The sequence below is a fragment of the Oncorhynchus clarkii genome, chromosome 1 (assembly GCF_045791955.1).
Source record: "Oncorhynchus clarkii lewisi isolate Uvic-CL-2024 chromosome 1, UVic_Ocla_1.0, whole genome shotgun sequence".
Taxonomy (NCBI): Eukaryota; Metazoa; Chordata; class Actinopteri; order Salmoniformes; family Salmonidae; genus Oncorhynchus; species Oncorhynchus clarkii.
In genome coordinates, this window is record NC_092147.1 from 86,575,003 (window position 1) to 86,587,091 (window position 12,089).

General features: G+C 44.4%; 2 protein-coding genes across 2 annotated transcripts in view; both read left to right on the plus strand.

The window, feature by feature from the left end:
• Window positions 1-2: 2 nt before the first annotated feature.
• Window positions 3-9,700, plus strand: LOC139410532 (collagen alpha-1(IX) chain-like). The gene is made up of 9 exons (XM_071155843.1): window positions 3-154; window positions 773-835; window positions 1,098-1,133; window positions 1,265-1,327; window positions 3,556-3,609; window positions 6,497-6,532; window positions 6,778-6,801; window positions 7,051-7,104; window positions 9,608-9,700. The coding sequence occupies exons 1-9, from the start codon at window positions 92-94 to the stop codon at window positions 9,698-9,700; spliced, it is 486 nt and encodes a 161-aa protein (XP_071011944.1). The 5' UTR covers window positions 3-91.
• Window positions 9,701-11,380: 1,680 nt separating this feature from the next.
• LOC139418155 (collagen alpha-1(IX) chain-like) overlaps window positions 11,381-12,089 on the plus strand; it is a 41,386-nt gene continuing 40,677 nt past the window's right edge. The window contains exons 1-3 of the mRNA XM_071167391.1: window positions 11,381-11,394; window positions 11,612-11,647; window positions 11,745-11,801. Coding sequence (XP_071023492.1) covers window positions 11,624-11,647; window positions 11,745-11,801 — 81 coding nt within the window. The 5' untranslated portion in view covers window positions 11,381-11,394; window positions 11,612-11,623. The remainder of the gene's footprint in view (window positions 11,395-11,611; window positions 11,648-11,744; window positions 11,802-12,089) is intronic.

The following is a 12,089-nucleotide window of genomic DNA, read 5'->3' on the forward strand; positions in this document are numbered from 1 at the left end:
TGTCGGGGTCCGTCAACCCAACTCATCCAAGAAAAAGGAAAACATTTTTACCCGTTCTTGCTGTCCGGGAGAGGGAAGAGCAGGAGAGACCATGGCTCACGGGCAACTTTTTTGGGTACTTTTGGTGCAGATTGTCCTTATTTGCTCCACACAAGTAAGTCCTTCTCTGTGTACCTCTGTTTTCAGGTTGACGAAATAGTACTTCAGGTGAGTGTATCTACATTATGTTATTCTCATGGATTTATTGTTGTGGAATCAACTAGCAGAATGTCCAGATTCTAGTTGGTCTAGTGATGCAAGATAATTTGTTCTATAAGAAATACTGAAACAAATCAAAGGATGATCATTTCATTTTTGTAGCTGGGTGACTGTGACTGAGCATACAGTATTTATTTACATCATGTACTCACTGGGTACGCACTGGTTGAATCAACGCTGTTTCCACATCATTTCAATGAAATGACGTTGGAACCTAAATGTAATAGATGTTGAATTGATGTCTGCCCAGTGGGTAGCTAGTATCACATGGATTCAACCCATTTCTCAGAACAAAGGGTATTTGCTTCAGTTGTGTTGGTGTCTTATGTTTGCTTTGCTGTGGCAGTTATGCACCTGTTGTTCCTTGAATTAACTATTATTGGCTAAGCCTAACGGAGACTTCTGCTTCTCCTTCATTTTCAGACATACAGTATGTCCCATACAGATGTATGTTCATTATGTATAGCAATAATATCCATAGCTGATTGCATTGTTTGACCGTCTCTTTGTCCAGAGGGCCTCGGGCCCCGTCGGCCCTCCAGGACCCGCAGGTGTCCCAGGAATTGATGGTGTCGCTGTAAGTTCTCTCCTCGATTAACTTGAATTATCTTCCAAACGATAAAGAGCATTATCACCACTCATGTTCATAATTATGCGATGATGTGATTTGAATGGTGGGCGAGCACAACCCTTTTTCACAAACATAACCAGCTGCATGCTGAAGAGTTGGAATTAGACCAATTATGTATAAACACATATGTATACATTTGTGAATATATATAGATATATGTTTATATATTTATCTATACATTTCACATGTGGGCCTTTTTTTATTTCAGGGTGAGAGGGGAGACGACGGAGAGGATGGCCCTGCTGTAATTATACACGTTTTATTACATCTTTTATTGTTAACACAATACTATGTCATTATCATCTAGTCATTCTGATGTATTTGACTGTCAGCATGTTGTTGTTGTTCTGCTTTCTATTGTGGTTGTGTTGTTAGGGTCCTGATGGAGATGCAGGCAAACTAGGCTCAGCCGGGTTGCCAGGTGTGCCCGGGGCTGATGTGAGTATCCTGTTTCAAATCATTCATCCTTTTTGCCTTCAATTTCCTGTTTGTCGTCATTGGCGCCTTTTTTGTCATCTTTGATGATAGCAATAGTGAACTAGTCATGATGACTGTCATACTCAGGTTATAGCAGCAGTACAGTAGCTAGGGGGTGGAACTTCTCAATATGTGCACCTTCTACCCTTAAAATTATTATCTTGCTTCATCAAGTGGTAATGACCACTTCTTTACCTAAGAGAGGCGCCAATCAATCAACCAGGGTGTCTGTAGTGATGCCTCTAGCACTGAGATGCAGTGTCTCAGACCGCTGAACCAGGGTGTCTGTAGTGATGCCTCTAGCACTGAGATGCAGTGCCTCAGACCCCTGAACCAGGGAGTCTGTAGAGATGCCTCTAGCACTGAGATGCAGTGCCTCAGACTGCTGAACCAGGGAGTCTGTAGAGATGCCTCTAGCACTGAGATGCAGTGTCTCAGACCGCTGCACCAGGGAGTCTGTAGAGATGCCTCTAACACTGAGATGCAGTGTCTCAGACCGCTGAACCAGGGTGTCTGTAGAGATGCCTCTAGCACTGAGATGCAGTGCCTCAGACCGCTGAACCAGGGAGTCTGTAGAGATGCCTCTAGCACTGAGATGCAGTGTCTCAGACCGCTGCACCAGGGAGTCTGTAGAGATGCCTCTAACACTGAGATGCAGTGTCTCAGACCGCTGAACCAGGGTGTCTGTAGAGATGCCTCTAGCACTGAGATGCAGTGCCTCAGACCGCTGCGCCACTCGGGAGCAAAGAAAAGGCTAAGAATCTGACAGTTTCCTTTGTAACACAACAGTCTCTTTGTTCAGGCAGAGAGAAGGAAGGCCTGCACTTAATTAACTGTAGCTTCCATCCAAATTGGAGGGAGAAAAGAGGGTTAGGAAAACACTCGTAGGATATTAGTTTGTACTGATATCCTAAAGCATACTGTTAAGTGTACATGATCCATGTATCACTTTGTACGCAGTTTGCATTTCAGTCACACTTCTGCTGTAGGTTCACAAAGTGACTGTAGTAGGTTTATAGAGGGTGAACAAAGGCATACGGATGAGATATCAAACATTAGGAACACCTTCCTAATATGGAGTTCCCCCCTTTTGCCAGTACTGCCTCAATTTGTCAGGGCATGGACTCTACAAGATGTCCAAAGCGTTCCACAGGGTTGACGCCAATGCTTCCCACAGTTGTGTCAAGTTGGCTGGATGTCCTTTAGGTGGTGACCATTGTTGATACACACAGGAAACTGTTGAGAGTGTCAAAGCCATCAGCGTTGCAGTTCTTGACATAAACCGGTGCACCTGGCACATACTACCAGACCCCGTTCAAAGTGAACTTAAATATTTTATCTTGCCCATTCACCCTCTGAATGGGACACAATGTTTTTTCTCACGCCCATAAAGCCTTAGTGAAACAGTACCCAGCAGTGTTTGTGCTGTGGGTGTCTCCAGTCCCAGTTGGATCCTCAGGCTGCTGTGGAATGGTACCTGTCAATGGGGCTTGTTTGAGTTGGACCAGAGGAATGTGGGTTAGGATTAACCACTCTCCCAGTAACTGTCTCAGAGAGATGTCTCAGTTTGTCTCAGATGCTCTGTAGTGTCCTGACCGTGGTGTCCGTGGAGATGATTCCTATTCCAGACTAGATGCCATCATCTATTCCAACTAAACATGATTTATCTTAAATCAATATAATCCAAGGAAGCATTTGTTGAAACTATTTTGAAAATGCCAACATAAGTCAGAGAATGGAAAAGAGGATGTATTTCACAGCTTTGCCATTCTGTCAAGCTGTGCTGAAAAGTACTGGATACACGTTTCTGCTAATGCACAGTATTTACAGATTCATTAATTGTGGGTGGGGCATCGTTTAGTCCTGCCCACGTACACACGCCTACTTCTGAGCTCCTCCCACTCCATTAGCTGTGTGACATACGCAACTTTTTTTGTGACATCATGTACATATACAGCTGGAATTATTATGAGATTAGGAAGACTTAAAGCACACCTTAAAGTTGGTAAAGTTGCAAAAACATTTCTTAGAGAAAGGTACTTTGTTATGATCGCGTATGAAAAGGTAACTAACTCTTATGGTTTTCTAGCGTACAGCTGAGCTCCTACTGACGTTGGACAACATTTCTGTCTTTGTTGTGATGGATTAGTGAAGCCTGGTCTCTCGCTCCTCTCTTCCTGTCTCTGCAGGGTTTGACTGGTCCTACTGGAGACGAAGGTCCCGATGGTCCGATTGGACAGAAAGTGAGTAACTAATCACTAATGAGCCCTTTAATGTTTCTGCTTCATAGACTCTCAGACAGTCTGGTCCCAGGTGTGTTGGTGCTGTCTTGTCAATTCCTTTGGTCATTGTCACACCAGACAGTCTGGTCCCAGATGTGTTGGTGCTGTCTTGTCAATTCCTTTGGTCATTGTCACACCAGACAGTACAATCAGATCTGGGACCAGGGTAACTCTCAGCCGGGTGACTGAGCCAAGCTGCTGACCGTCCATTCGCCCACTGTGTTGGCATGCAAGACAGCAGGAATTACAATTACAACGCGTAAAGCAATTCCTCATGACAAATGAGCTTTAATCCCTGATCCCTGATCCCTGCCTGCCAGAGTTCTGGGGAATCTCCGTGGGGAACCAGGCCCAAGCATCATAGTCGTGTTCATTAGGAAAAGCAAGGAAAACATTTTTAAAACGTTTTGCAACGGAGAACAAAATTAGAGTTTCTTATTGGACGAGTTCACTAAGTCCCTCACAATTTTTTTTCTTCATTTTGGTGCATAATGAACAGGACCCAAGCCTTGGGGGAACATTTGCTGGGCCAAGTGCACCCTGCATGGCTCAGGTTCTCAGTCACAGGATTAAACTGAAAGAATGTTAATTCAGTCTGTGAAGTCTCTGGTTCAGTAATTACTCAGACGGCTTCATTTGTCTGAGAAGGAAATTGTCCAGTATATTTGGTGGAAGTGGCAAAAGGATACGGAGTAGGATCCTGTTGGTCTATGTTTCTGATGAGATGAAAGGATACGGAGTAGGATCCTGTTGGTCTGTGTTTCTGATGAGATTAAAGGATACGGAGTAGGATCCTGTTGGTCTGTGTTTCTGATGAGATGAAAGCATGTCTTTATGGAGAAATACTTTTGATGTTTTACACATACATAGTTTGTTGAGTCTCTAGTTAATTTTACTCAGATGGCTTAATTTGTCTAAGAATGAAAATAAATTGTGGAGAATATTACAGTACAGGAACCAAACACCGGCAAAATTTAGTTGGTGTGTGTTTGGTGTGTGTTTAGTGTGTGTTTAGTGTATGTTTGGTGTGTGTTTGGTGTGTGTTTGGTGTGTGTTTGGTGTGTGTTTAGTGTGTGTTTGGTGTGTGTTTGGTGTGTGTTTGGTGTGTGTTTGTTGTGTGTTTGGTGTGTGTTTAGTGTGTGTTTAGTGTGTGTTTGTTGTGTGTTTGGTGTGTGTTTAGTGTGTGTTTGGTGTGTGTTTGGTGTATGTTTGGTGTGTGTTTGGTGTGTGTTTAGTGTGTGTTTGTTGTGTGTTTGGTGTATGTTTGTTGAGTGTTTGGTGTGTGTTTAGTGTGTGTTTGGTGTATGTTTGGTGTGTGTTTGGTGTGTGTTTAGTGTGTGTTTGTTGTATGTTTGGTGTGTGTTTGGTGTGTGTTTGTTGTGTGTTTAGTGTGTGTTTGTTGTGTGTTTAGTGTGTGTTTGGTGTATGTTTGGTGTGTGTTTGGTGTGTGTTTGTTGTGTGTTTAGTGTGTGTTTGGTGTATGTTTGGTGTGTGTTTGGTGTGTGTTTGGTGTGTGTTTGGTGTGTGTTTAGTGTGTGTTTGGTGTGTGTTTGGTGTGTGTTTGGTGTATGTTTGGTGTGTGTTTGGTGTGTGTTTGTTGTGTGTTTAGTGTTTGTTTAGTGTGTGTTTAGTGTGTGTTTGTTGTGTGTTTGGTGTATGTTTGTTGAGTGTTTGGTGTGTGTTTAGTGTGTGTTTGGTGTATGTTTAGTGTGTGTTTGGTGTATGTTTGGTGTGTGTTTGGTGTGTGTTTGGTGTGTGTTTGTTGTGTGTTTAGTGGATGTTTGGTGTGTGCTTGTTGTGTGTTTAGTGGATGTTTGGTGTGTGTTTGGTGTGTGTTTGTTGTGTGTTTAGTGGATGTTTGGTGTGTGTTTAGTGTGTGTTTGATGTATGTTTGGTGTGTGTTTGGTGTGTGTTTGTTGTGTGTTTAGTGTATGTTTGGTGTGTGTTTTGTGTGTGTTTGGTGTGTGTTTGGTGTGTGTTTAGTGTGTGTTTGGTGTGTGTTTGGTGTGTGTTTTGTGTGTGTTTGGTGTGTGTTTGTTGTGTGTTTAGTGTATGTTTGGTGTGTGTTTGTTGTGTGTTTAGTGTATGTTTGGTGTGTGTTTGTTGTGTGTTTAGTGGATGTTTGGTGTGTGTTTGGTGTGTGTTTGTTGTGTGTTTAGTGGATGTTTGGTGTATGTTTGGTGTGTGTTTGTTGTGTGTTTGTTGTGTGTTTAGTGTATGTTTGGTGTGTGTTTGTTGTGTGTTTAGTGGATGTTTGGTGTGTGTTTGGTGTGTGTTTGTTGTGTGTTTAGTGGATGTTTGGTGTATGTTTGGTGTGTGTTTGGTGTGTGTTTGTTGTGTGTTTAGTGGATGTTTGGTGTATGTTTGGTGTGTGTTTGCTGTGTGTTTGCTGTGTGTTTAGTGTATGTTTGGTGTGTGTTTGTTGTGTGTTTAGTGTGTGTTTGATGTATGTTTGGTGTGTTTGCTGTGTGTTTGCTGTATGTTTGGTGTGTGTTTGGTGTGTGTTTGACAATGTCTAAGGATTTGGAACAGTCGCTAGACTATTACAGTATAAGAATACAAGTCGTGTGAATATATGCAACAGAGGCTTTTATCCAAAGCATCTTAGATGTTTAGTATGTGTCTGTGGTCCTGGTGGAAATAGGAAAGGATACTGAAGTCTGTTTGTGTTTACATGACAAGCTAGAAACATGTCTTCATGGAGAAAATACTTGTATGTCTTCTACATGCATAGTTTGCTTTGGGTGCTGGATGGGGGATGATTAACAGTATATATTAGATATTCTCTTTACTGTTGTCTCATGTTCACTGTGTTTTCAAACTGACATGCTATTTTACTTTGTTTCAGGGTGAACCCGGGAAACCAGGACCTCGTGGACTAGCTGTGAGTTACATTATTCTCTATGAACCACTCATTCATTAGTGGAATCAGTCCACACTGAAGACTCAGAGGGCCCAGCTATAGAGCATTCAGCTTTCTCACATCACATGAAACGTAGCTTCTAAGGCTTATTAATGAAGCCTTCATAGAGCCTTCATAGAGCCTTCATAGAGCCTGCATAGAGCCTATAAAGATGCTGTAGTATCTTATGTCATTGACTCGTCTGGTGCTTCTGTTTTCCTCCATAGGGCGTTGGAGATGATGGACCACCTGTAAGTATTTTACAGTATTATTAATTAAACATTCACACATGACACATGTATTACATCTTTATAGTACAGTATCTAGCAAAATGTCTGATAACGTTCACATTAGCCATGGTAAGATACCTTTGATGCATTGGGAAGACATATTGTTGAAAAACTTTCAAAACTATGAAAAATGCAACAACAAAAAAAAGTATATGATAAATTAGTACAAGTCATAATTTTCAGTGAATTAATACGTGTTTCTCTGAACAGGGACCCCCGGGGCCAGGAGGACTTCCAGGTGATTTGGGAAAAGGTGGACCCCCTGTAAGTATCAGTTACAGACCATCATAACCTAACGATCCTCATCAACTAACGATTCTCATTACCTAACAATCCTCTTGCCTTAACGATCCTCATGACCTAACGATCCTCATCACCTCACACTCCTCATGACCTAACTATCCTCATCACCTCACACTCCTCATGACCTAATGATCCTCATCACCTAACGATCCTCATCACCTAACGATCCTCATGACCTAACGATCCTCATCACCTCACGATCCTCATCACCTAACGATCCTCATCACCTCCCACTCCTCATGACCTAACGATCCTCATCACCTAACGATCCTCATCACCTAACGATCCTCATGACCTAACGATCCTCATCACCTAACGATCCTCATCACCTCACACTCCTCATCACCTAACGATCCTCATCACCTAACGATCCTCATCACCTAACGATCCTCATGACCTAACAATCCTCATCACCTAACGATCCTCATCACCTAACGATCCTCATCACCTCACACTCCTCATCACCTAACAATCCTCATGACCTAACAATCCTCATCACCTCACACTCCTCATGACCTAACGATCCTCATCACCTAACGATCCTCTTGCCTTAACGATCCTCATCACCTAACGATCCTCATCACCTAACGATCCTCATCACCTAACGATCCTCATCACCTCACACTCCTCATGACCTAACTATCCTCATCACCTAACGATCCTCATGACCTAACGATCCTTATCACCTCACACTCCTCATGACCTAACGATCCTCATCACCTCACACGCCTCATGACCTAACGATCCTCATCACCTCACACTCCTCATGACCTAACGATCCTCATCACCTCACACTCCTCATGACCTAACGATCCTCATCACCTCACACTCCTCATCACCTAACGATCCTCATGACCTAACGATCCTCATCACCTCACACTCCTCATCACCTAACGATCCTCATCACCTAACAATCCTCATGACCTAACGATCCTCATCACCTCACACTCCTCATGACCTAACGATCCTCATCACCTAACGATCCTCTTGCCTTAATGATCCTCATGACCTAACGATCCTCATCACCTAACGATCCTCATCACCTAACGATCCTCATCACCTAACGATCCTCATCACCTCACACTCCTCATGACCTAACTATCCTCATCACCTAACGATCCTCATCACCTAACGATCCTCATGACCTAACGATCCTTATCACCTCACACTCCTCATGACCTAACGATCCTCATCACCTCACACGCCTCATGACCTAACGATCCTCATCACCTCACACTCCTCATGACCTAACGATCCTCATCACCTCACACTCCTCATGACCTAACGATCCTCATCACCTCACACTCCTCATCACCTAACGATCCTCATGACCTAACGATCCTCATCACCTCACACTCCTCATCACCTAACGATCCTCATGACCTAACGATCCTTATCACCTCACACTCCTCATGACCTAACGATCCTCATCACCTCACACTCCTCATGACCTAACGATCCTCATCACCTCACACTCCTCATGACCTAACGATCCTCATCACCTCACACTCCTCATGACCTAACGATCCTCATCACCTCACACTCCTCATCACCTAACGATCCTCATCACCTCACACTCCTCATCACCTAACGATCCTCATCACCTCACACTCCTCATCACCTCACACTCCTCCTGACCTAACGATCCTCATCACCTCACACTCCTCATCACATAACAATCCTTATCACATAACAATCCTCATCACCTAACGATCCTCATCACCACACCTCACACTCCTCATGACCTAACGATCCTCATCAACTAACGATCCTCATCACCTAACGATCCTCATCACCTCACACTCCTCATCACCTAACAATCCTCATCACCTAACGATCCTCATCACCTCACGATCCTCATCACCTCACACTCCTCATCACATAACAATCCTCATCACCTAACGATCCTCATCACCTCACACTCCTCATCACATAACAATCCTCATCACCTAACGATCCTCATCACCTAACGATATCAGGACATATAGATCCTCAGGACACAATGATTCTCTATGCGGACAGAGCATGAATTGGGCCGAACAGACCGGTGCTTTTCTCCTGCTTGATATCCGCCAGGTGAAAATAAACAGTACTGGACCCTAAAATCCTGAGTACCAGCTCCTATTTCAGTCCTCTTCAAGCACTGCATGTAGATAGTTTGGGAGCTGGAGTCTTAGGGCCAAATATGGCTGATTGGCATAAGAGGCTGCTGAGGGGAGGATGCCTCATAATAACGGCTGGAACGGAGCGAATGGAATGGCATCAAACGCCTGGAAACCATGGAAACCACGTGTTTGATGTATTTGATACCGTTCCACTAATACCGCTCCAGCTCGTCCTCCCCAATTAAGGTGCCACCAACTTCCTGTGATGTACAGTACCTCCTCTGTCAGGAACGTCAATCAAAAGGTGAATGAAAATGGACCATGTTTGTTTGATCTGCTTTCTATGTCCGTTACCACAGGGTGCTATGGGAGTCAGAGGACCAACAGGACCTGGTGGATCAGTAGGGCCGAGAGTGAGTAGTACATCTGTGGATCAGCAGGGCCTAGAGTGAGTAGTACATCTGTGGATCAGCAGGGCCTAGAGTGAGTAGTACATCTGTGGATCAGTAGGGCCTAGAGTGAGTAGTACATCTGTGGATCAGCAGGGCCTAGAGTGAGTAGTACATCTGTGGATCAGCAGGGCCTAGAGTAAGTAGTACATCTGTGGATCAGTAGGGCCTAGAGTGAGTAATACATCTGTGGATCAGCAGGGCCTAGAATGAGTAGTACATCTGTGGATCAGTAGGGCCTAGAGTGAGTAGTACATCTGTGGATCAGTAGGGCCTAGAGTGGGTAGTACATCTGTGGATAGTACATCTGTGGATCAGTAGGGCCGAGAGTGAGTAATACATCTGTGGATCAGCAGGGACTAGAATGAGTAGTACATCTGTGGATCAGTAGGGCCTAGAGTGAGTAGTACATCTGTGGATAGTACATCTGTGGATCAGTACAGCCTAGAGTGAGTAGTACATCTGTGGATTAGTAGGGCCTAGAGTGAGTAGTACATCTGGATAGTACATCTGTGGATCAGTACAGCCTAGAGTGAGTAGTACATCTGTGGATCAGTAGGGCCTAGAGTGAGTAGTACATCTGTGGATCAGTAGGGCCTAGAGTGAGTAGTACATCTGTGGATCAGTAGGGCCTAGAGTGAGTAGTACATCTGTGGATCAGCAGGGCCTAGAGTGAGTAGTACATCTGTGGATCAGCAGGGCCTAGAGTGAGTAGTACATCTGTGGATCAGTAGGGCCGAGAGTGAGTAATACATCTGTGGATCAGTAGGGCCTAGAGTGAGTAGTACATCTGTGGATCAGTAGGGCCTAGAGTGAGTAATACATCTGTGGATCAGTAGGGCCTAGAGTGAGTAGTACATCTGTGGATCAGTAGGGCCTAGAGTGAGTAGTACATCTGTGGATCAGTAGGGTCGAGAGTGAGTAGTACATCTGTGGATCAGTAGGGCCGAGAGTGAGTAGTACATCTGTGAATAGTACATCTGTGGATCAGTAGGGCCTAGAGTGAGTAGTACATCTGTGGATCAGTAGGGCCTAGAGTGAGTAGTACATCTGTGGATCAGTAGGGCCTAGAGTGAGTAGTACATCTGTGGATCAGTAGGGCCTAGAGTGAGTAGTACATCTGTGGATAGTACATCTGTGGATCAGTACAGCCTAGAGTGAGTAGTACATCTGTGGATCAGTAGGGCCTAGAGTGAGTAGTACATCTGTGGATCAGTAGGGCCTAGAGTGAGTAGTACATCTGTGGATCAGTAGGGCCTAGAGTGAGTAGTACATCTGTGGATCAGCAGGGCCTAGAGTGAGTAGTACATCTGTGGATCAGTAGGGCCTAGAGTGAGTAGTACATCTGTGGATCAGCAGGGCCTAGAATGAGTAGTACATCTGTGGATCAGCAGGGCCTAGAGTGAGTAGTACATCTGTGGATCAGTAGGGCCGAGAGTGAGTAGTACATCTGTGGATCAGTAGGGCCTAGAGTGAGTAGTACATCTGTGGATCAGTAGGGCCTAGAGTGAGTAATACATCTGTGGATCAGTAGGGCCTAGAGTGAGTAGTACATCTTTGGATCAGTAGTGCCGAGAGTGAGTAGTACATCTGTGAATAGTACATCTGTGGATCAGCAGGGCCTAGAGTGAGTAGTACATCTGTGGATCAGTAGGGCCTAGAGTGAGTAGTACATCTGTGGATCAGTAGGGCCGAGAGTGAGTAGTACATCTGTGAATAGTACATCTGTGGATCAGTAGGGCCTAGAGTGAGTAATACATCTGTGGATCACTGTCCCTGTGTATCGTCCCTAGTTGATGATACGTTGACAAGCACATCCAGAGAATGTCGTGAGCTGTTTGTGTGTCACGTTGAACAGTCATCTACTCTTCCTAATCAACTGATTAACAATTCTCAAAATGATGTGTTTTTCAGGGTGCAGCAGGGATGCAGGATTTGAGTGCCGAGCTGGTAAGACTTTGTTCGTTCAAGTTCACACAACTCAGTGCCTGGCATTACACGTATGAGTCATAATCTGACCCTGTTGATTTATCCTGCTGCTGTCTAGTGCCCTGGTGCCTGTCCACCTGGGACACCTGGTCATCCCGGCCTCCCTGGCATGAAGGTGAGTCAAGGGTCAAGGGTCAGGGGCCAAGGAGAGTGCATGCCCTCACTAGTGTATCATATGAAGTTATGTAATGGATAAACGTTCTCAGTGGTGTGCTAGGAAGGGCATTGGAACATAACCAGTGGTGTATTGATAGCTTGGTCTCATAAGGTATCATATATTGTGCTAATGGTAACCATAGCTGCTTCAACCTACAGCCTCACAGAAGTCATTGGTTAAAACTATTCTATTGTCTTCACAGTTAGTATAATGATAGTCTAATGGTGATATGTGATAGAGATTGGG

Excerpts from the sequence above, each read along its gene's own strand:
- LOC139410532 (XM_071155843.1), top strand. The coding sequence starts at position 92 with ATGGCTCACGGGCAACTTTTTTGGGTACTTTTGGTGCAGATTGTCCTT. Across the intron at positions 155-772 it reads TCCTTATTTGCTCCACACAA|AGGGCCTCGGGCCCCGTCGG; the intron begins GTAAGTCCTTCT and ends CTCTTTGTCCAG. Across the intron at positions 7,105-9,607 it reads TGGGAAAAGGTGGACCCCCT|GGTGCTATGGGAGTCAGAGG; the intron begins GTAAGTATCAGT and ends CCGTTACCACAG.